This window comes from Lepidochelys olivacea (genome assembly GCF_965140295.1).
Source record: "Lepidochelys olivacea isolate rLepOli2 genome assembly, chromosome: 8".
Classification (NCBI taxonomy): Eukaryota; Metazoa; Chordata; order Testudines; family Cheloniidae; genus Lepidochelys; species Lepidochelys olivacea.
In genome coordinates this window covers 72,621,042-72,639,840 of record NC_140418.1, presented here as the reverse complement: position 1 = coordinate 72,639,840, position 18,799 = coordinate 72,621,042, and the positions used below count along the sequence as shown (strand labels likewise).

General features: G+C 39.0%; 1 protein-coding gene across 6 annotated transcripts in view; it reads left to right on the top strand.

The window, feature by feature from the left end:
* Window positions 1-18,799, top strand: part of PTBP2 (polypyrimidine tract binding protein 2) — an 85,027-nt gene that overhangs the window by 16,931 nt on the left and 49,297 nt on the right. For 5 of the 6 annotated variants that reach the window (XM_084637784.1, XM_084637783.1, XM_084637782.1 and 2 more), the window contains one exon: window positions 11,508-11,583. The exons of the other annotated variant lie outside the window; for it this stretch is intronic. In XM_084637784.1, coding sequence (XP_084493910.1) covers window positions 11,508-11,583 — 76 coding nt within the window. The remainder of the gene's footprint in view (window positions 1-11,507; window positions 11,584-18,799) is intronic. 6 annotated transcript variants of the gene reach the window in all.

Sequence of the window (18,799 nt, the reverse complement as noted above, 5' to 3'; positions counted from 1 at the left end):
GAATTTGACTTCTACTTTTTTAAAAAGATGCCTTTTTATCTCTCATTGCTTCTTTTACAGGTTGTTAAGCCACTGTGGCTCTTTTTTTAGTTCTTTTACTGTGTTTTTGAATTTGGGTTATACATTTAAGTTGAGCCTCTATTATGGTGTCTTTGAAAAGTGCCCATGCAGCTTGCAGGGATTTCACTCTAGTCACTGTACCTTTTTAATTTCTGTTTAAATACCCTCCACATTTTTGCATAGTTCCCCTTTCTGAAATCAAATGCCACAGTGTTGGGCTGCTGAGGTGTTCTTCCCACCATAGGAATGTTAATTGTTATATTATGGTTCCTATTTCCAAGCGGTCCTGTTATAGTTACCTCTTGGACCAGATCCTGCACTCCACTGAGGACTAGGTCATGAATTGCCTCTCCTCTTGTGGGTTCCTGCACCAGCTGCTCCAAGAAGCAGTCATTTAAAGTATCAAGAAATTTTGTCTCTGCATTTCGTCCTGAGGTGACATGTACCCAGTCAATATGGGGATAATTGAAATCCCCCACTATTATTGAGTTCTTTATTTTGATAGCGTCTCTAATCTCCCTTATCATTTCATCGTCACTATCACTGTTCTGGTCAGGTGGTTGATTAATAAGAATATAACAGTAGGGATCTATTAGAGCATGGAATTGCTATCCATAGAGATTCTATAGAGCGTGTGGATTTATTTAAGATTTTTACTTAATTTGATTCTACATTTTTCTACTTCCCGGTATTTACTGTTCCCAGAAGCCTGAAAGGCAAAAAATCTGTGGGCTCTCTCCCTAAGTGAACTCACAGGCAAACTCCTGTTTGCTTCTCCTCACTAGGTTGGCAACTGGCTGCCTTTTTATAAGTCTGCTGGCTCAAAGCATGTTGCCTAGGCTTGAAGCCTCACCTGGTTCACACTTGAGTCAACTACTTAGGACTCACCAGGAACAAAGCTCTCCAAAGTCACACTTTTCGAACAAACAAGCATGCAGTCAAGCAGTCCCTACAGTTAGCACTAAGCAAACATAGTCAAACAAATGGTCACAGCACACAGACACTCAAATACTCACCCCACCAGCTGACAACACAGCCCCACTAACGCAGTATCTACCTCAAGAGCACTGACCATAGTTCCTCTTGGATGGTTCCCAGGCAATTTTCCTGCTTGCTGTTCATCCTGAGTCCTCTTCTCTCTTCTGCTTATCTGGCTCAGGCGCTCCATGGGTGTGGACAAGACTACCCTGAAGGGCACAGCTGCAGATAAAACACTTGGATGTACCATTGTCTGTGTAGTCACGATGGAAAGCAAAATTTAAGATGCAAAACTCACTCCCTTTGCTCTCCTAAAGTTTTAGGCACTATATTCTCAGTTCTGCTTGGGATTGTTTGTGCACCATGCCAGTCACAGCACCAGTTGTAGTGAGTAGGCTCCGCCCCCTGTGCCCTCGCTGGAGTTTGGGGAAATGAGGAAGGAATTATTCGGTTGCATGAATCTAGAGGTATAGTGTAATGACACTGAATACTGGTACTGTTTTCCACAGGCCGTGGTGGCTTTAGCTGAGGAGTGGGAAAATATTTTGGCCTGAAGGCCTCATCTGTGTATGGAAATTGTATGGTGGGCCATGAATGCTCACGAAATTGGGGTTGGGGTACAGGAGGGGGTGAGGACTCTGGCTGGGGGTGCAGACTTTGGGGTAGGGCTGGGGATGAGGGGGTTGGAGGTGCAGGAGGGGGATCAGGGTTGGGACTGAGGGGTTCGGAGGGTGGGAGAGGGACCAGGGCAGGGGGTTGGGGCCCGGGAGGAGGTCAAGGGTACAGGCTCTGGGCGACGCTTACCTCAAGCAGCTCCTGGAAGCAGCGACATGTCCTCCTTCTGGCTCCTATGCGGAGGTGTTGGCAGACGGCTCTGCGCGCTGCCCCATCCGCAGACACTGCCCCTGCAGCTACCACTGGCTGTGGTTCCAGCCATTGGGAGCTGCGGGCGCGGCGCTTGGGGTGGGGGCAGCATGCAGAGCCCCCTGGCTGTCCCTACACATAGGAGCCGTAGGGAGGACACATCGCTGCTTCCGGGAACTGCACAGAGCAAGACCCAGACCCCGCTCCCCGGCGGGTGCTCGAGGGCCGAATTAAAACAGCTGATGGGCCGTAGTTTACACACCTCTGTTTTAGCTGATATCTCACTCCTGAGGGTAGCGCAATCAAATATTTTAATTTTATCTCCTTGAAGAAATTATGATGTCTATATACATTGTATATTTATATATAACCTATGCATCTAATTCTACAAGTGTAAGTTTTAAAAATGGATACGTCAGAAATTTCTATTTCACCTGGCTTCTTTATAACCAACATTCATATAGCTTAACTATTATATATTTCATACCTGAGAAAGTACTGCTATTCTTCTCATTACAAATTTTCCATTTCTCTGAACTGTATATATTTGATTAGCCAAGATTTTAAAAATGCAGCCTGCCCAAAACCATGGATTAAGGTATTGTCTTCTGGACACAAATGATGACTTTTACCTAACTGAACAGTAGTGAGTGTTGGGTGAGAGAGTTAGGGCCCTAATTGAACTAATTAAAGGAAAGACTGACAACCTCTGTGCTCTTTAGGAGAATGAAAGTCTTGGGGAAAACATCAAGCTGGAGTGGAGGGAAATGAGCCCATCGTTGAGTCTCTACTTGTAGATGATGAATGGAATCCTCAGTGTGAGTGGATACATCTTCTGGGGGAGGAAACCCCAGTTATTAGGAAGAGCTAGTAGTAGTGGGAGATTTGATTATTAGAAATATAGATAGATGGGTTTATGATGATTGGGAGTCTGCAAGGTGAATTGCCTGCAGAGTGTGAAGGTTGTGGACCTTTTGAGCCAATTTAGATGTAGTTGCGTGAAGTGATGGGGAGGAACTGGTGGTCGTTGTACATGTAAGTACCAGTGACACAGGAAAAGGTAGGAAAGAGGTCCCGAAAGCTAAATTTGGGCTGCTAGGAAAGAGATTAAAGTACAAGACCTCCATGGTGGCATTTTCTGAGATGCTTCCAGCTCCGTGTGCAAGGTCAGTTAGGCAGCCAGAACTGTGGGATCTCAGTGTGTGGATGAGATGTTGGTGTTTGAAGGAGGGATTTAGGTTTATTAGGAACTGGAGACCTTTTGCGAAAGGAGGAGCCTATCCTGGAAGGATGGGCTCCACCTAAACCAAAAGGGAACCAGATTGCTGGCAAGTAAAATTAAAAAGGTCGTAGAGGAGTTTAGAAACTAAGAGCTGGGTGAAAGCTGACAGGTGTGGAGAAGCACATAGTTCAGAAAGAGACATCCCATAGATGGAGTATTTATTAAAGGGGATACCCTATATCTTAGTAAGGAGTAGGGGATAGAAGCTGATAAAGTACGGGTAGGAACTGAAGGAAAACGGTCAAATGAAAGAGTTCCCTTCAGTTACATCACATGAAGGCAGACAACTAAAAACTAAAAAACTTAGCTAAAAACTTAGACAGCTAGAAAAATACTTAGCTAGAAATCTAAAAACTTAGATGCGTGAACTTGAGTGCCTGGTGTTAAATGAAGATATTGGTATCATAGGAATCACAGAAACTTCGTGAAATGACGATAAACAATGGCACAGGGTAATACCAGGGTACAGAATAAATAGGAATGACAGTAGGTCGCACTGGGGGGAGGAGGCGAGAGGAGAGGTGGCACTGTATATGAAAGAAAGCATAGAATCAAATAAAGTAAAAGTTTCATTAATTCAAGATAGTACCATAGAATCTATATGGGTAGAATTTCCATTCTTGAATAACTACAGTATAGCAATAGGAATACCGCTTGATCGTGATGATGATTGTGAAATGGTCAGGGAGATTAGCAGTTACAAAAAAAGAAAACCCAATAATAATGGAGGAGTTCAACTATCCTCATACTGACTGGGTAAATGTCACCTCAGGATGGAATGCAGAGAAATTGCTAGTCCCCATTAATGACTGCTACCTGGGGCAGCTACTTCTGGAACCCACAAGGAGAGAGGCAGTTTGTGATTTAGTCTTAAGCGGAGCACAGGATCTGGTCCAACTGGTCAATATAGCCGAACTGCTCAGTAGTAGCTACCATAATATAATTAAATTTCACATCCTTGTAGGGGGAAAATACCAGTGAAACCCACCACAGTAGCATTTTAAGTTCAAAAAGGGGGACTACACAAAAATGAGAAAGCTAGTTAAATTGAAATTAAAAGGAACAGTTGTGAGTGAAATGCTTGCATGGAAACTATTTAAAACACCATAGCAGAGACCCAGACAAAATGTATATCCCAAATTAAAAAAATAAAATAATAAAATACAGTAAGAGGACCATGGTTAAACAACAAAGAAGCAGTTAGATGGAAAAAGACATACTTTAAAATTTCCTATTGAGGAAAACACAAACTATGGCAAGTCAAGTGTAAATGTAGAATGAGGCAGGACAAAAAAAGAATTTGAAGAGCAATTAGCAAAAAACACAAACTAACAGCATACATTTTTTTTTTTAAAGTACATCAGAAGCAGGAAGCCTGTCAAACATATCAGTGGGGCAACTGGATGATTGAGGTGCTAACGGTGCACTCAAGCAAGACCAGGCCATCACAGAGAAGCTGAATGAATTTTTTGCATCCGTCTTCATTGCAGAGGATGTAAGGGAGATTCCCACACCTGAGTCATTCTTTTTAGGTAGCATATCTGAGGAACTGTCCCAGATTGAGGTTGTCAGTAGAGGAGATTTTGGAACAAATTGCTAAATTGAGCAGTAATAAGTTACCAGGACTAGATGGTACTCACCCAAGAGTTCTGAAGGAGCTCAGTTCTGCAATTTCATATCTAACAGCTGTGGTATATAACCTGTCGCTTAAATCAGCACATTCAAACTGATATTCTGTCTCAGGCGTGATCAGCAGTACATTTCTCCCTAGTCTCACTGCCTCGGCCAAGGTATTACTATTTAGTTACAGCTGGCACAGAATGTGGCTTCCCACGTTTAAGCTGGCAATGGCTGAAGGGAATGCATTACCCCAGAGAATCGATCAGGATGGCTACATATTTGTATCTGGATGCTTAAAGTTGTGGGGCTCTGGCTATCTGAGAAACTGCTTCAGCCTCCTTTCTCTCATGGTAGTTGACTCAGAAGTGTTCAAGCTCATAGTCAGTAGGTGTAAGTGTGGTGGCATGTATTCTTGGCAGCTGTTTAGTTCTTGACTCTGCAACTCTTCTTTCTGGTCTGATAGAGCCCAGGTTGAGTGATCTTCGGGGTACAGTGCAAGACGCATCTCCTTCCTCAGGCATATGTATATATACATATTTAAATATGCACATTGTGGTTTAAGTTTCCAAGACCTAAGTGTGATTCAGGTACATCTAATTTTAATGAAAGATGTATCTAAATCTAGATTGCTCTGAAAATCTCATTTTATACTCTGTTATACAGATATAGGTGGCTTTTTAACATGTGATTGGTTATAACCAAAGGAGGTATATTCTCTTCTGCAGGGAGTTGAAATGGAGAATATATGAGAGAAGGAGAGAGGATGGTAGGAGGGAGATGTAAAGGATCTGTGGTCTGCTGGGGTGCGAAGCAGTGTTCCCTCTAATTTTTCCCACCCATGTGCGGAATGAATTTTGTTATGTGCACCAATATGGAGGTGATGTGTCACACATCACCTTCACATCGAAGCACATAACAAAATTCATGTGGTGGGGGTGAGGCCAAGGAATTTGGAGTGTGGGAGGGGGCTCAGGGCTGGGGCAGAGGGTTGGGGTGCAGGCTCTGGGATGAGGGTTGAGGTGTGAGGGCTCCAGCTGGAGGTGTGGGCTCTGGGGTGAGGCCAGGGATGAGGGGTTGGGGGGAAGGATAGCTCAGTGGTTTGAGCTTCAGCCTGGGTTGTGAGTTCAATCCTTGAGGGGGCCATTTACGGATATGGGGCAAAAATTGGGGATTGGTCTTGCTTTGAGCAGGGGGTTGGACTAGATGACCTCCTGAGGTCCCTTCCAACCCTGATATCCTGTGATTCTATGAGGGATTTGAGGTGCAGGAGGGGGCTCACGGGCTTTGGTGGGGAGAGAGGACCCCCACAGGTTTCTCTCTTCGCAGCAGCAGCACCTGGGCTGGTGGGGAGGCACCTCTCCCCACCACGGCAGCTCTGGGGTTGGAGCTGCAGGATAGGCGCCCATCCCCTGGCCCCAGCAGGTCTGGGCCAGGGGAGGGCCATCCTGGCTGGAGCCTGGCCGCTTTGACTGTGCCGCCCCACCGCAGCAGGTCTGGGCTTCCCAGCCGTGGTTGGGTCCGGGTCACTCCGGCCGTGCTTGAGGCTGGCCCAAGCCGCACCTCAGCATAGTTTGGAACGGAGGAGGGGCGTCTTGTGCCCCAGCTGCACCAGGTTGGGGGCTGGGGAAGGGGCACCCCTCCACCGACCGCAGCAGGTCCCCAGGCGGTTTCCTTGAGCGCCTGCGCGGTGCTAAATAGGCTGCTACGTAGCCGCGCAGCTTACAGGAAATTTTGGTGAGAAGTGAGGAAGAGGGAGAGGATTTATAGGACAAATGACGACAGGTATTCGTGTAATGTCCAATTAGTTACAGAAAGACAAGTGAATTTAAAAACAAATTACAGCAATGAATTACCAATTGTTGGTGGAATTCAGAGTTGTTGGGCTGGTCTATGCACAGTTTTTGTCCTGATTTAACTAAATGGTATTTAAATCAGTAAAAACTGTGTTAGACAAGTCTTTTGTCTATATGGTGATGTGGCAGAGATGAAAGTAGGGATTGTTGTAGCATACCTGTGAACCTGCATGGAATTTCTTTTGGACTGTAGGTAGGACAAGAATGTGTACAGATGTAACGCATACTCCAGGGGCCCTGGCCTTGGGAAGTCAAGTAATAGTATGTTGCTCTCCGAAGTGAGTTGGCTTCTGTTAGTTATTTTTGGAGCAGATTGGGGATATTGCTATTTGAGGTCAGTGTGTAAGGTAAGATGTCTATTCATAAATGCACTTCCTCTTCACTCATAAGCATAAACAAAATATATGCATGCTGTATTTCACTAAAAAATTATCATATGACAACAGAATATTAATGAAATTCATATCTATCGCTCATGCAAATTGAAATATGTAAATGAGCAATTATTTTTCTGTGCCCTCTCCTTCCCCCCCAATATACTAACTCAAACTCTTAGTATTTTCATCTCTGGAGGCAATGTTTTTTTTGTTTTTTTTTAATGCCTGAAGACACTTTATAGTTGGATTTGCAAGAAACTTACCCTGAAGAAGGATGACTCTAGCTACTGGAATGGCAGTCACTGGTTATTCTGAACCCTTTTTTTTTGAATGCTGCTGCTACTCCATCATACTACTAGTTTTCAGTTGCCTGTAGATGCTGTTAGAAGCTAAGGGTACACCTACACTTCAATAAAAAACCTGTGGCAGCAAGTCTCAGAGCCTGGTCAATTGACTCAGGCCAGCTGCGGCTCTGCTGTGGGTCTTTTATTGCAATATAGACATACCCTGAGTGTGTCACAGTGGTGTTATGCTCATGGTTTGAAATATGCGCCTAGGCTGAGATGAACTGTGGTAAATGTACAATGTAACTAAAACTACCATTTAACATTTTTCTGCTTTCTTTCATTACAGAAAAAACATGTCCTATGCTCTACTTAACGTAGATATGTATCATCGGTAAATCAAAATCTCTCCCAAGAGTTAACAGAATTTATTTTATAATTATTATATCCCCATCACCAGATTGTAATTAAAAACTGTTTAGATATTAATTGTGTATAGTAAGTAGATGATAATGTTGGCTTTTACTACTGTGTTTGAAATAGAGGGATAGTTTTGTTCATTTGTTGACTGTAGTAACACCGTTCACTTTGTGTTTTGTTTATTTCCATTGTCACAAGAGACTGCAAATTTGAGTAATGCTTTTAATAAGCCTTCTTTAACCTAAACAAATCTGTTACGTTAGGTACAATAATTGACTTCCAAAAAGTTTCTCTTCTTAAGAGTTAATAAAAAATTGGGCAGACAACTTATGGTTTAGACTTCCAGAAATTTTTTGACAGGTCCTCATGAGGCAATTAATTGCTACCAAGTTTTATGAAGTCCAGTAATAGATTTAAAAAAAAAAAAGTTTGAGAATTTGCTGCTTATTTCTACTCTTTGCTTCTTAAATGTGGAAAGAGATTTGTACTAGAGTTAAAATATATTATTCTGGAGATGTCAGAAAAATAGTTGACAATAGATTTTTTTGCCAGCCTGACTCGTGGTTAGACTTCTGGGGATTTTGATGACTGTAATGGCCTGATAAAACTAGGAAGGTATGCAACATAACCTCTGGCATTCAGATTAGACACATTTTCAAAGTAATGCGTGTTGGGACACACCATTTTGAAACTAATTATAATATGGGTTCTAAATTAGTTGTAACATTTAAAGCAAAGATCTAGACACTGTGGCTAGTCACTGCACTGCACTTCCTTCTTACCTATAGTTTTGTCCTATAATTTTTGAAAGAACTAAAAGATTTGATTGTATTTGTTGCCCAGTGGTATTATACACAGTTACACATTGCCTGCATTCCACTTCTTTTAATTTTGATATTTCATATTTACAGTACATGAAGAAATTTATGCTTCTGAAGTTTGTAAATTGCTTTTTGGAGTCGCATATTGAAGGCTTAAGTTGACAGTTGAATCTTTTTTTTTTTTTTTTGAAAATTTGGTCCTGCATGAGGAATCCCACAATGTCACTTTTACACAGCTGCTTTTCTGGGTAGAACCACACTTTAAATATTTTTCTTCACATCTCTGGTGAAAGGCTGCACTGACGGGTACAGGATGAGATAGGAAGGACAAAACTGAATTTGCAGGCATGAGTGAGGATCATTTAAAAGAGGCTGGGTCTAATAAACTCCATGTTTAAGTAGTTTAAGTAAAATTAGTAGTTCATCAAGTAGTTTGTTCATTCTGTACAGTCTTCCCTTTGTAGGGTAAATACGTAGGGTTAGTGTTCTGGCGTTTACTTAAGACAGATCAGGATTCCGTGAGTTTGAGTTGTTGCTTTGCCAAGTCTGAAATAGCATCCATCTTTCCAAAACAAAAAGAAAAAATCTTGAGAAGTGAGGGACTTGAAAGCCTTCTAGACTCAAAATTGCATGTGCCAAGATCCAGCACTGGTAGAGATGTGGCCTGTGTGTTGTCTATGTTCAGGCATGAGAATGAGCAAGTAATTGCCCTCAAATGAAGCAATGAAAACAGAATCTGAATATATCCAGGTCAGTACAGTGAGTAGCATGGGAATTCACTTTGGATGCAGTGGAAGGGCTGTCTTACAAGCAAACTGAAGTACTATTATATTAGAGTTTTTTTGAGGAACTACCATAGGTTTTTTTTGTTTTTGTTTTGTTTTTAAACTGTGTGTAGTCTATTTAGTAGTAGTAATAACTGAGTTTTTTTTATGATAGCTGCCATCACTAATTACTTTTGTCCATTGCAAACAGAGGTAAAATCCCTCAGTGGAAATATATTGGTGGGCTGATGGCACAGAAGTGCAGATATTTTTTTAAATTCAACTATCCTGTCTTCCATAATTTTGATGTCAAACTATGATATCCTCTCCTTAGCAGATATTGGGGTAGAAATTTAGATCTTCAAAGAGAGAGAGAGAACATTTCAATGAGTTCCATCTTCTATATTTCAGTCATATTTGTATTTGAGAACAGTCATGTAGAGTGAATAATGGAAAGGTTCCATAGCTTCTCTGAATCGCCTTTCAGTTTTGTCTGTTTTAAGTTCATTCTTTTGATCTAATTAAAAATTATTTCCTCTGACAGTGCCAAGACTCTCTGCTGTTTTCTTTTATTAAATTTAAGTCAAATCACGTTGCCAGTTTGAACCCAAAAATGTGTAGAGCAGAATCTAGAATCAACAAGGGTGTGAGGCAAACTAAAATTATTCAGGAATAGTCTGTGTAAATAACTTTGAGAACTAGTGCTCAAAACTGAATAAGCTTAGTGACCGGAATGGCTTGGTGTGTTGTCTAGGATGTTATGGATCTTAGATATGGAATACTTCAAAATGTGTTATATGTTTTGATATTCCTCTTCATATACACATGCATATATAATATATACACTAATATTACAGTTTGGGCTTGATTATATGCATCCTGGTATAAGCATACCACTTAGTATTGTGATATCCTCAGATTAGTTTAGTATGTATTTATTATTTAGAATGAAGAACTATCCAAAATATACAGGATGCTTTTCAAACAGAGGTAGATAATACCTGTCTCAAGGCAGCACAGTCTGAAACATCTTGATTATTATAAAGATTTTGTAAGTAAAGCAGTTTGTGGCCAGTACTCAGAATGGAAACATAGATTTCATGCAGAGTAATATTTGGTGATTCAGTAGCTGGCACTCATCCTTTTTAGTAATGACCCAATGGCCTGGGTTGGTGCTGAGGGCATTGGTGCTATTGGAGATACCTTTGAATTAAGACACAAAAGTGAGGTCCTAACCTATTTTGGACATAAAAAATCCAGTAGCCTTTTAATGATGACATGCAAAGGAGGGGAGGCTTATGTCCTTTTAAATTCATTTTGGCTTATGAGGAAGGCCTGAAAGATTTAAAACAAACAAACACACAAAATCATACTTGTTTTACATTAGACATACTTGTCTGGGTGTTTTTTTCTATCCTGGAAGGAAATGAAACCTGATCACTGAGAGGTGAAATATATATATTTTTAAGTATTTAGGCTGCTTCAGACTTATTTTTAACACCTATTTAACTCAAAATGCTTGGGGGAAAAGGATCCCTCTTTAAGGATTCAACACCAAATCTCCTCTGGTATCTGCGTTCTACATTGAAATCATCCAAAAAGAAGACTAAGAAAAAATAGATGATGTTCTTCTTATTTTTGTGAAGTTTAAACCAAAAAGAAATCCATCCTCCAACCAAAAAAAAAAATTGTTTTCACGGTTCCTTTATGTATTATAAAGAAGTGCAAAACACCACAGTCTGCTTTGAACTGTTTCTAATAGTAGTACTGCCCTAGCACTTTGGTCAAATTCTAATTTCACTATTTGCCTGAATTCCCCATTTAGTTTCAGTGGATAAAATATTAATAACTTCCTGTTCTAAAATATTTCAGAAGTTGTGTACTGTTGGACAGCTCTTGTGGTCCCTGGAGGTTGCATTTCAGCTGTGGATGAAGTGATTGTGTGTATGGAATTATTTGAATTGAGAGATGCTATGTAAATATACTGTATTATCTAGATTTTAATTTTTTTATTTACTGTCACTTTTCTGAAAAGGGAGAATCTCTCAAATCTTAATAGGTTATGTAATGTTCATTTAAAGCTCTCTGAAGGGATTTGCCCTGTCAAACTGATATTTTTAATATCAACATTAAAGATAACAAAAATACAGGGGGAAAAAACTCTTACTGTCTCTTTCTTTTTAGAGAGGATCTGACGAACTTCTTTCAGGCAGTGTACTCAATAGTCCGAACTCTAACATGAGCAGCATGGTAGTTACTGGTAAGTGTTTCAAAGGAGAAATCTAACATTATATCTCAGAATCTTTTCCTGTTTACAAGGGGAAAATAGTAAAATAGATTCCATCCTATTGTACAAGAATAAATTGTTGGCATGCACCAGACTTTAGCAACCCTGTATCTACATTGAAACACTCAACAAATATTTGAAAAGAGTAAACCAATTAAATTAATGGAAATTTACAGATGATGAAACGATTCTTAGGGCTGGGGAATGGATGGGACATGAAAATAATTACACTTTTTAATATGGAATGGGTTATAAAATTCTCTTCAAATTAAGAAGTGATACAGAGCAAACAGTGGCTAACAGGACCCGCTATAGGAATTTAACTTTGTCATGTGTAGGCATCCATTTTTCTGGGCATCCCTGCTGGATTAGCCTGCTCATTTCATAGTAATGGAGTAACTTTATGAATAATTAAAATTCTAATAACTCCTCAGCTAGACTGCCACAGCTCTAGACTCTGATCCTAGTTCACTGCCTTAGTATGGAAGCAGCTTTAGGCTCACAGCAGCACTTCAATGCAGTGTGTGTTAGTGTTTCTTTGTCAAACTGCTGGGGACTCCAAATAAATTGGCTTTTCACTAATTGAAACCTGTTTCCTTTTCTTTATAACTTCCTAACAACTATTTCAGAGTGTATCTGTCAAAGGAGCTTTGCTCAGCCTACTGTTTTGGCACACCTACCACTTAAGGTCTTTGTCATTCTAGTGGCAGAGTGGTTTAGTTCATACCTCTAATCTGTTAGTGGGTGATCTAAATAGTTGTAATCAAGAAGCCGTAGCTCACCACTTTACTGTCCTTGGTGAATTCTCCCCAGCAGTGCAGCAGGTTGTCTAGTAGCTCCTACTATCAATGGACCATATCATCAGTAATCCTGCAGTAAAAGGTGGCACTTTCCTCCCTGAGTGCTTATGACTGTGGCATAGCTTTAAAACCACTACAGAGAGCCTATACATTATTTTTAGATTAAATAAAGGCTTCTGAACACCAGTGCTTTACCCAGCTCTCCTAGTTTCCTTTTTGCTTCTGGAGGATGTCCCTATTTCTTTTCTAGGTATCCTTGGACACAATAATAGTATGTTTGAGTTAGGAAGTGTCCTGACTTGCCATCTTTTCTTTACAGTCTTTTCCATCTTCTGGGAAAAACTATGATTCCTTCTCCCCTACTCCCAAACTTTCTATGCATTTCCAAGGGAAACATGCATGCCATCCCAACTAAAGCCACATTATTTAATCAAAGAAGATTCTGAACAAAAGTGCTATATTACTGTCAAGTTTTACTGCTACATGAGAGTTAATGTCACTTTTCAAATGAGCCAATATTAAAATACAAATTTGAGAGAACTAAATTAGTTTAAATTGACTGCAAAATGGAAATACTTCTTTCTTCCCAAATTGATCCTTCCTCCCAGGCTCTTACAAGGGCCACCAGTTGGTTGTGAAAGATGTTAATGTACTCAAATGGAACAAATGCACTCAAGATTTTTGTTGAAAAATATTCATTTATCACACTATTGGGTTTTAAAAAAAATTATGGTCAGGATTTTAAAATGTGATTTGAGTATCCAACTTAAAACACATAATAGGGCTTAATTTTCAGAGAAATGGGGTTTGGCACTTTGAGAAAATCAGAGCCTTTCAAAGTGTATCAAGGTAGCTATTCAGAATCACTAGTCACTTTTGGAAAATCTGAGCCCATACTTATATTTTACAGTCAAATTAGCTACAAGTTTCAACAAACTGAATAATCTTAACCTGAGCTCTTCTATCATGCCCAGATCCATTGCCCATTCTAATGGAAATGGTAAATATTGGAAAAAGAGGAGGGAACTCTAAAAGAAATAAGCACCCCTAACAAAGATGCTCCTGAATGCATTAATACAATTATGTCATTTTCAACGGAGACTCTTGAAAATATCCTTGGAGAAAACTTTCAGGAATTCATCAAAACGTAACCTGTTTCCTCAGTCCAGCTCTCTTATGAGACATAAGCCTCTGAACAGAAAATATAGACTTACTCCCACATCTTGTCTGGTGAGATCTAATGGACAATTCTTCTGGCTGTATCAAGAGCCAGAGGAAATTTTTCCAGCTTTGCAAGCGAGAGGTCAGTACAGGTTCTTTTTCAACCACTCATAATATAAATGATCAACTAAGGCATAATTAAGCCTAAAAGGGAAACCAAATTCAAATTCTTGACCGGGTCTTTTTAAGGCACGTGTTCGAAATGTCATTTTAAAATGTATTATAGGTCAATAGACTAATAGGTTCCCGTCTAATCTTTCTTCTGGCCTCTCTGCCATTGAATTTATATATATATTTAATAGTATTGTCATGAGTCAGAGATCTGCGATCACACTCAAAGCATCATGAATGTGAAGCCCTTTTATAAAGAGAGAATATAATCCATGATCACTCTATTTGTAAAGGAAGCATGATTTGGAACAGTAGCTACTCAAGAAATGGCTCTACCTTCCTCTTTTACACTGTGTAGTTCTCAAGAACTTCTCTTTCTGATTAGTCCTGGTCTTCATTTTCTACTATTCCTGGGAAACAAGGTGTATTTATGACCTTGTCACTTCCTTCATCAGATTCCATAATACTGTCCAAGCTGATTCTTCATAGAAGAAGAGACGGAAGAGGGCAATTTACATTTCTGTAACCAGGGTCAAAATGCACCTGAAAGCAACTTACGTTCACACAGCCCAAAAAGTCTACCTACCACTAGTACCACAGCCCAAAGAGTCTACCTACCAACAGTGATTCATAATGAGGGGATTTTTTGTTCTTTAAAGCCTTCTCTATCATATCTTCCCTCTCTGGTCCTATACCTTGTAAAGCACTGAAAAACATTTTTGTAAAAATAATAAATAATTGCACGACAAGAAGCAAGAGATCAGATTTTTTTTCACTTAAACTTGTCTAAATTTTTAGATGGGGATTTTCAAAGGAACCCAAGGGAATTAGGCATCCAGCTCCCATTTAATTCAGTGGGACTTGAGCACCAAATTCCCATAGTCTCTTTTGAAAAAATCCCCGTCATAATTCTCTTCAAATAGATGGTGAATGATATGAAAGATACATACCTTCTCTTTCCTTTTAAGGATGTCTGTACTTTTCTCCCATTTTTTCATATTGTCTGGGTGACTTGCAAAGTAAAACAAGGTAAAGAATCTGTAATTCTTATTGCATCACTATTGGTCTCCCAGGCCATCGTCATCCACGATCATGAAGGCATGTCTGTGGAAAAACTTTAACATTTTGCTCTGACCTTGGCAGGTTGAAAATAATAGTTTAGAATCTAAGAGAACGGAGCCAGAAACAACTCTGTTAAACAGTGGTAAACATTCTGCAACCAGAACATACAAAGGAATTGGAGTACTTGGCTTCCAAAGTACACAGACCTTTACCAAAATAGACTTCAAATCAAACACTCTAATTTATGTTCCTTTCAGAAAGGAATTCGTTCTCAGTTGTCCAGAGGTCCAGATCTCTTTATTCCATGTTATTTCTAGTATCAATGCTTTTACACCTACTTCTGCACTCTTGTATCTCCCATTTCCTCAAAGTGTTAGGGTGCAGTTGTCAACCCCAGAAGTGTTTGTATTTCACATAAGCTATATTACTATATCAAAATTAGTTTTTCAAGTGATTTGTGAATCCTTTGGATGAAAAGCACATAACATTTGAGAAGAAAATCCTAGATGCTAGAATAGATTATTTTAAAAGTGAAGACAAGAACTATGAGTTGACCTAACAACCACTACGTATTCTGGAAAGCAGTTTTGTCTTTGCTTAAGATTAAAGGTCAGGGCCCTGAGTTTTTCTAGCAATAGTTGATGACGACATTTACACCTACAGCTGAGAGCTGCACTGTGTGTTAACTTCTCCTGTCAAAAGCACAGATAAAAGCTATTGGAGTAAATGTTGTCCTTCTTCAATTCTGAAGCTGGTGTAAAATGCCATTCTTGTTTCTTATTTTAAATTATTTAGGTTCAGAAGTCTTCGGAGAGCATGAGCCTCCTTCCAGAGTTTATGAAATCATCCTTTTTATATTGAAGTATGGCAGATATTGACTCACTGAACTCTAGGAAATGGACCAGAATGTAAACAAGGAAATACTAGAATTTTACCTCAGTTCTGGGTATTCTGCAGGGCACCATGGTCATCTAGGTCATAAGTCCTTCACTAACTGCTCTTAAACTGGTGTCTCTAACAGTATGCTTCCCTATGCTTTTCACTAGGCAACTAAGAAGGCAGATGTTGCATGCCCAATAAACACTTCCTTAACTGTGTACTTTGCATATGGGGGAAAAAATTGCTCTTATTCTAAGGTTTAACTAGAAAACACGTTTATTTTCTATAGAACAAGGAAACATGCATCTCCTCTGTGGTGTGCTATTTCTCTGCCAAATTTAATCTTCTGAAACTTTATTCCTTTCAACTATAGGGCTGCTCAATAAAAATTGCAGGAATATTTTTATGTATGGAAAAGTATGCCTGTTTTCTAGTTCCTTGTCCTTGGAAACAGCCAAACTGTGTATTTTCTGAAATCTGCAAAAACTTACCTCTCTTCTCCCTCCCCTTGCCCCCCCCCCCCCAATAAATAAATCAGTGGGCAGACACACAGAATGGAAAATTTCAGCTTGAGGGGGTTAAAGTTCCTGAAAGTTGAGTGGACTGGAAACAAGGGATTAGAATGGAAACAGTTATCGAACTTTAACTGTAGCAGTGGCTGCTGCTACTCCTATAATCCAGTGTAGAAAACTCCATCAGTGCAAAACATCTGGAAAAATGTATTGATATTAAACCCACTAAACTTTGGGGAATTAACAATCCAGTGTCTATGGTAAGTTTTAACTCTGTTTTATTAGAGATATGTTTTGATAGATATTTAATTGCATTCACAAAACACTTAGCAATGTGACATACAAGTGATGATGTATATCTTAAAATTCGGTTTAACAATACTAATTTGACATCCTTTATAAGAAGAGATGCATTGTTATAAATTGATGAATGAATTTATATGTCCTGTTTTTATAAAGCCACAGCTAAACTGACAGTGGTTAACAATAACTTGTTATAAATACAAGTACTTGAGTAACTAAGTTCACAAATAGTAATTTTTAATAGTATCTGCTGGAAGTTTAAAAAAATTACTACCCATCCTAAATTTTGGTGATATATTAGCCAGATTATCATTATGTAGTAATGTAAATGTGGCATTTATGATTGATTATCATACAGATGTGCTTGTGCATACATGTGCATACATTTAAGCTCACAAGCAAAAACTGTTTAAAAATAAGCTTTATTCTTGAAAGTGTGTTTTCAGTGGAATCTAGCTAAAACATGAAGAACTGTAACTTTGTTTATGAAACCTTATATAACGGCAAAAGAGAAAAACCTAAACAGTAAATCTGGAAGTGAATAGTTAAGGGATTTACTGCTTTTTAATGCTACTTAACTCATCTTTATCCCACCTAATTTATATTTCACACCCAACCTTAATTTTGATCCATAACATTGTAAAAATAGATTTAAAGTTCAAAATTCCTATATTAATAGTACTATATTGTATTCATAGGATCCATTTCCAATTCACTATAACATTAACATACCCACAGCTACTCACTGCCAAAATCCCTCCCTGCTAGGTACTACACACAATAGAGATAGAAATGTAGACTTACAGCTTTTATGTCTGTGTGTGTGTAAATCTGTGTGGTTGGCTTAACTGGTAGACATTTACCTCCTTGAGCCAGGAATTCTGACACACCCAACATTCTACTGCTGTCTAATAAACAGTTGTATAAATCGCTGGCCATCTATGTCTTCTAGTAGCTCGTCTACAAACCCACTGCCAGTTATTTCTTTAGATCAATTGGTAGAAATCTATCCTATGAATCTGAAGGTGTGGCATCAAACCCTGTTTGCGATACGTGCTGGAAAAAATAGTATGCAATCAAATAATTACAGACTATCATAATGCATTTTCTCAAGAGAGCAGAATTAAGGTTACATGGGTAACCTTAATTTTAGCATTTCCCAACTTTGAGTGCCTGACTTTGCAATTGTAATATTCTTAACATATTTTGTGTTTGTAATATATCCAGGGGATCCCCTCTGATTAGCATTTATTTGGAAACAATAGAAGGATAGGTTCTGTGCATCACAACTAGGTGGATTATCTGTGCCTTAGATTTCTCTATTTTTGTTATCTTGATGTCTGGTAAATTGCTCAATAAGACGCAATTTTCCTATCCTATATAGTTTATTAATGAACTAAAATGAATAATCACAATTATCAGTTAATTAAACAATACCAAATAGGATAATAATTCCTTGTAACTCTTTTAATCTGGTAAAATGGCAGTCTTTGTTTAGCTGTCAGTCACAAAATAGGAGGGCATTTCCATTCTTAGTCCCAATTTATATGACTTTGTTTGTCAAAAACTCACACAGTGAAGATCAATTCACTTCCATGTTAAACATGAAACAGTTAAGGTAAAGAGAACAGTTCGTCAGGATTTAAGCACATAATCTTAATCCATAACATTTAAATGTGAGATTCGTTTTTTTAATTAGAAAAGGTACTTAATTTAGTTTTTGTTCCTGTAGCTGACCTCACATGGGTTTACAAATAATCACACACACTTACTCTCACTTAACTATCAAGTGCCTAATAAGGAGAGAACACCAGACCTTTCTAGGAGTGTTTTCCTGCTAGAAAAAATAAAATCAAAACACGTGATACTTATAGAAGATTTATTTACATTGTTATGGTTTCATGCATCTTCAGGAAGCTAATAATGGTTAGCTGGTAACATTTTCAACACAGCTTGTTAATGTTGATGGAATTGTTAGAAGCTGATTCCTCGTGGCTATCAAGTCTTAGATTTTACAAGTTATTGGACTCCTGCCCATTGGTTGGTTGCCAGGCAGGGAGTGGAGAAAACATAGGCCTTCTTGGCAAGCGTGGACTGACATCATATAGCCAGAAGCACTATAGTTTCCTTTTCCTCCAGGTCTTAAAGATGACAGCCTGGCTCATGAAAACCAATCCTTAGAAGTTCTTTGGCAAATCAGAATGTGGCACTGTCACTCTGAAATCTCTGACGTCACGCAATGGGGATTGATTGGGTCAACTTTATGCAAATGAAGAACTTTCCCATTACAGTAAATGTTGG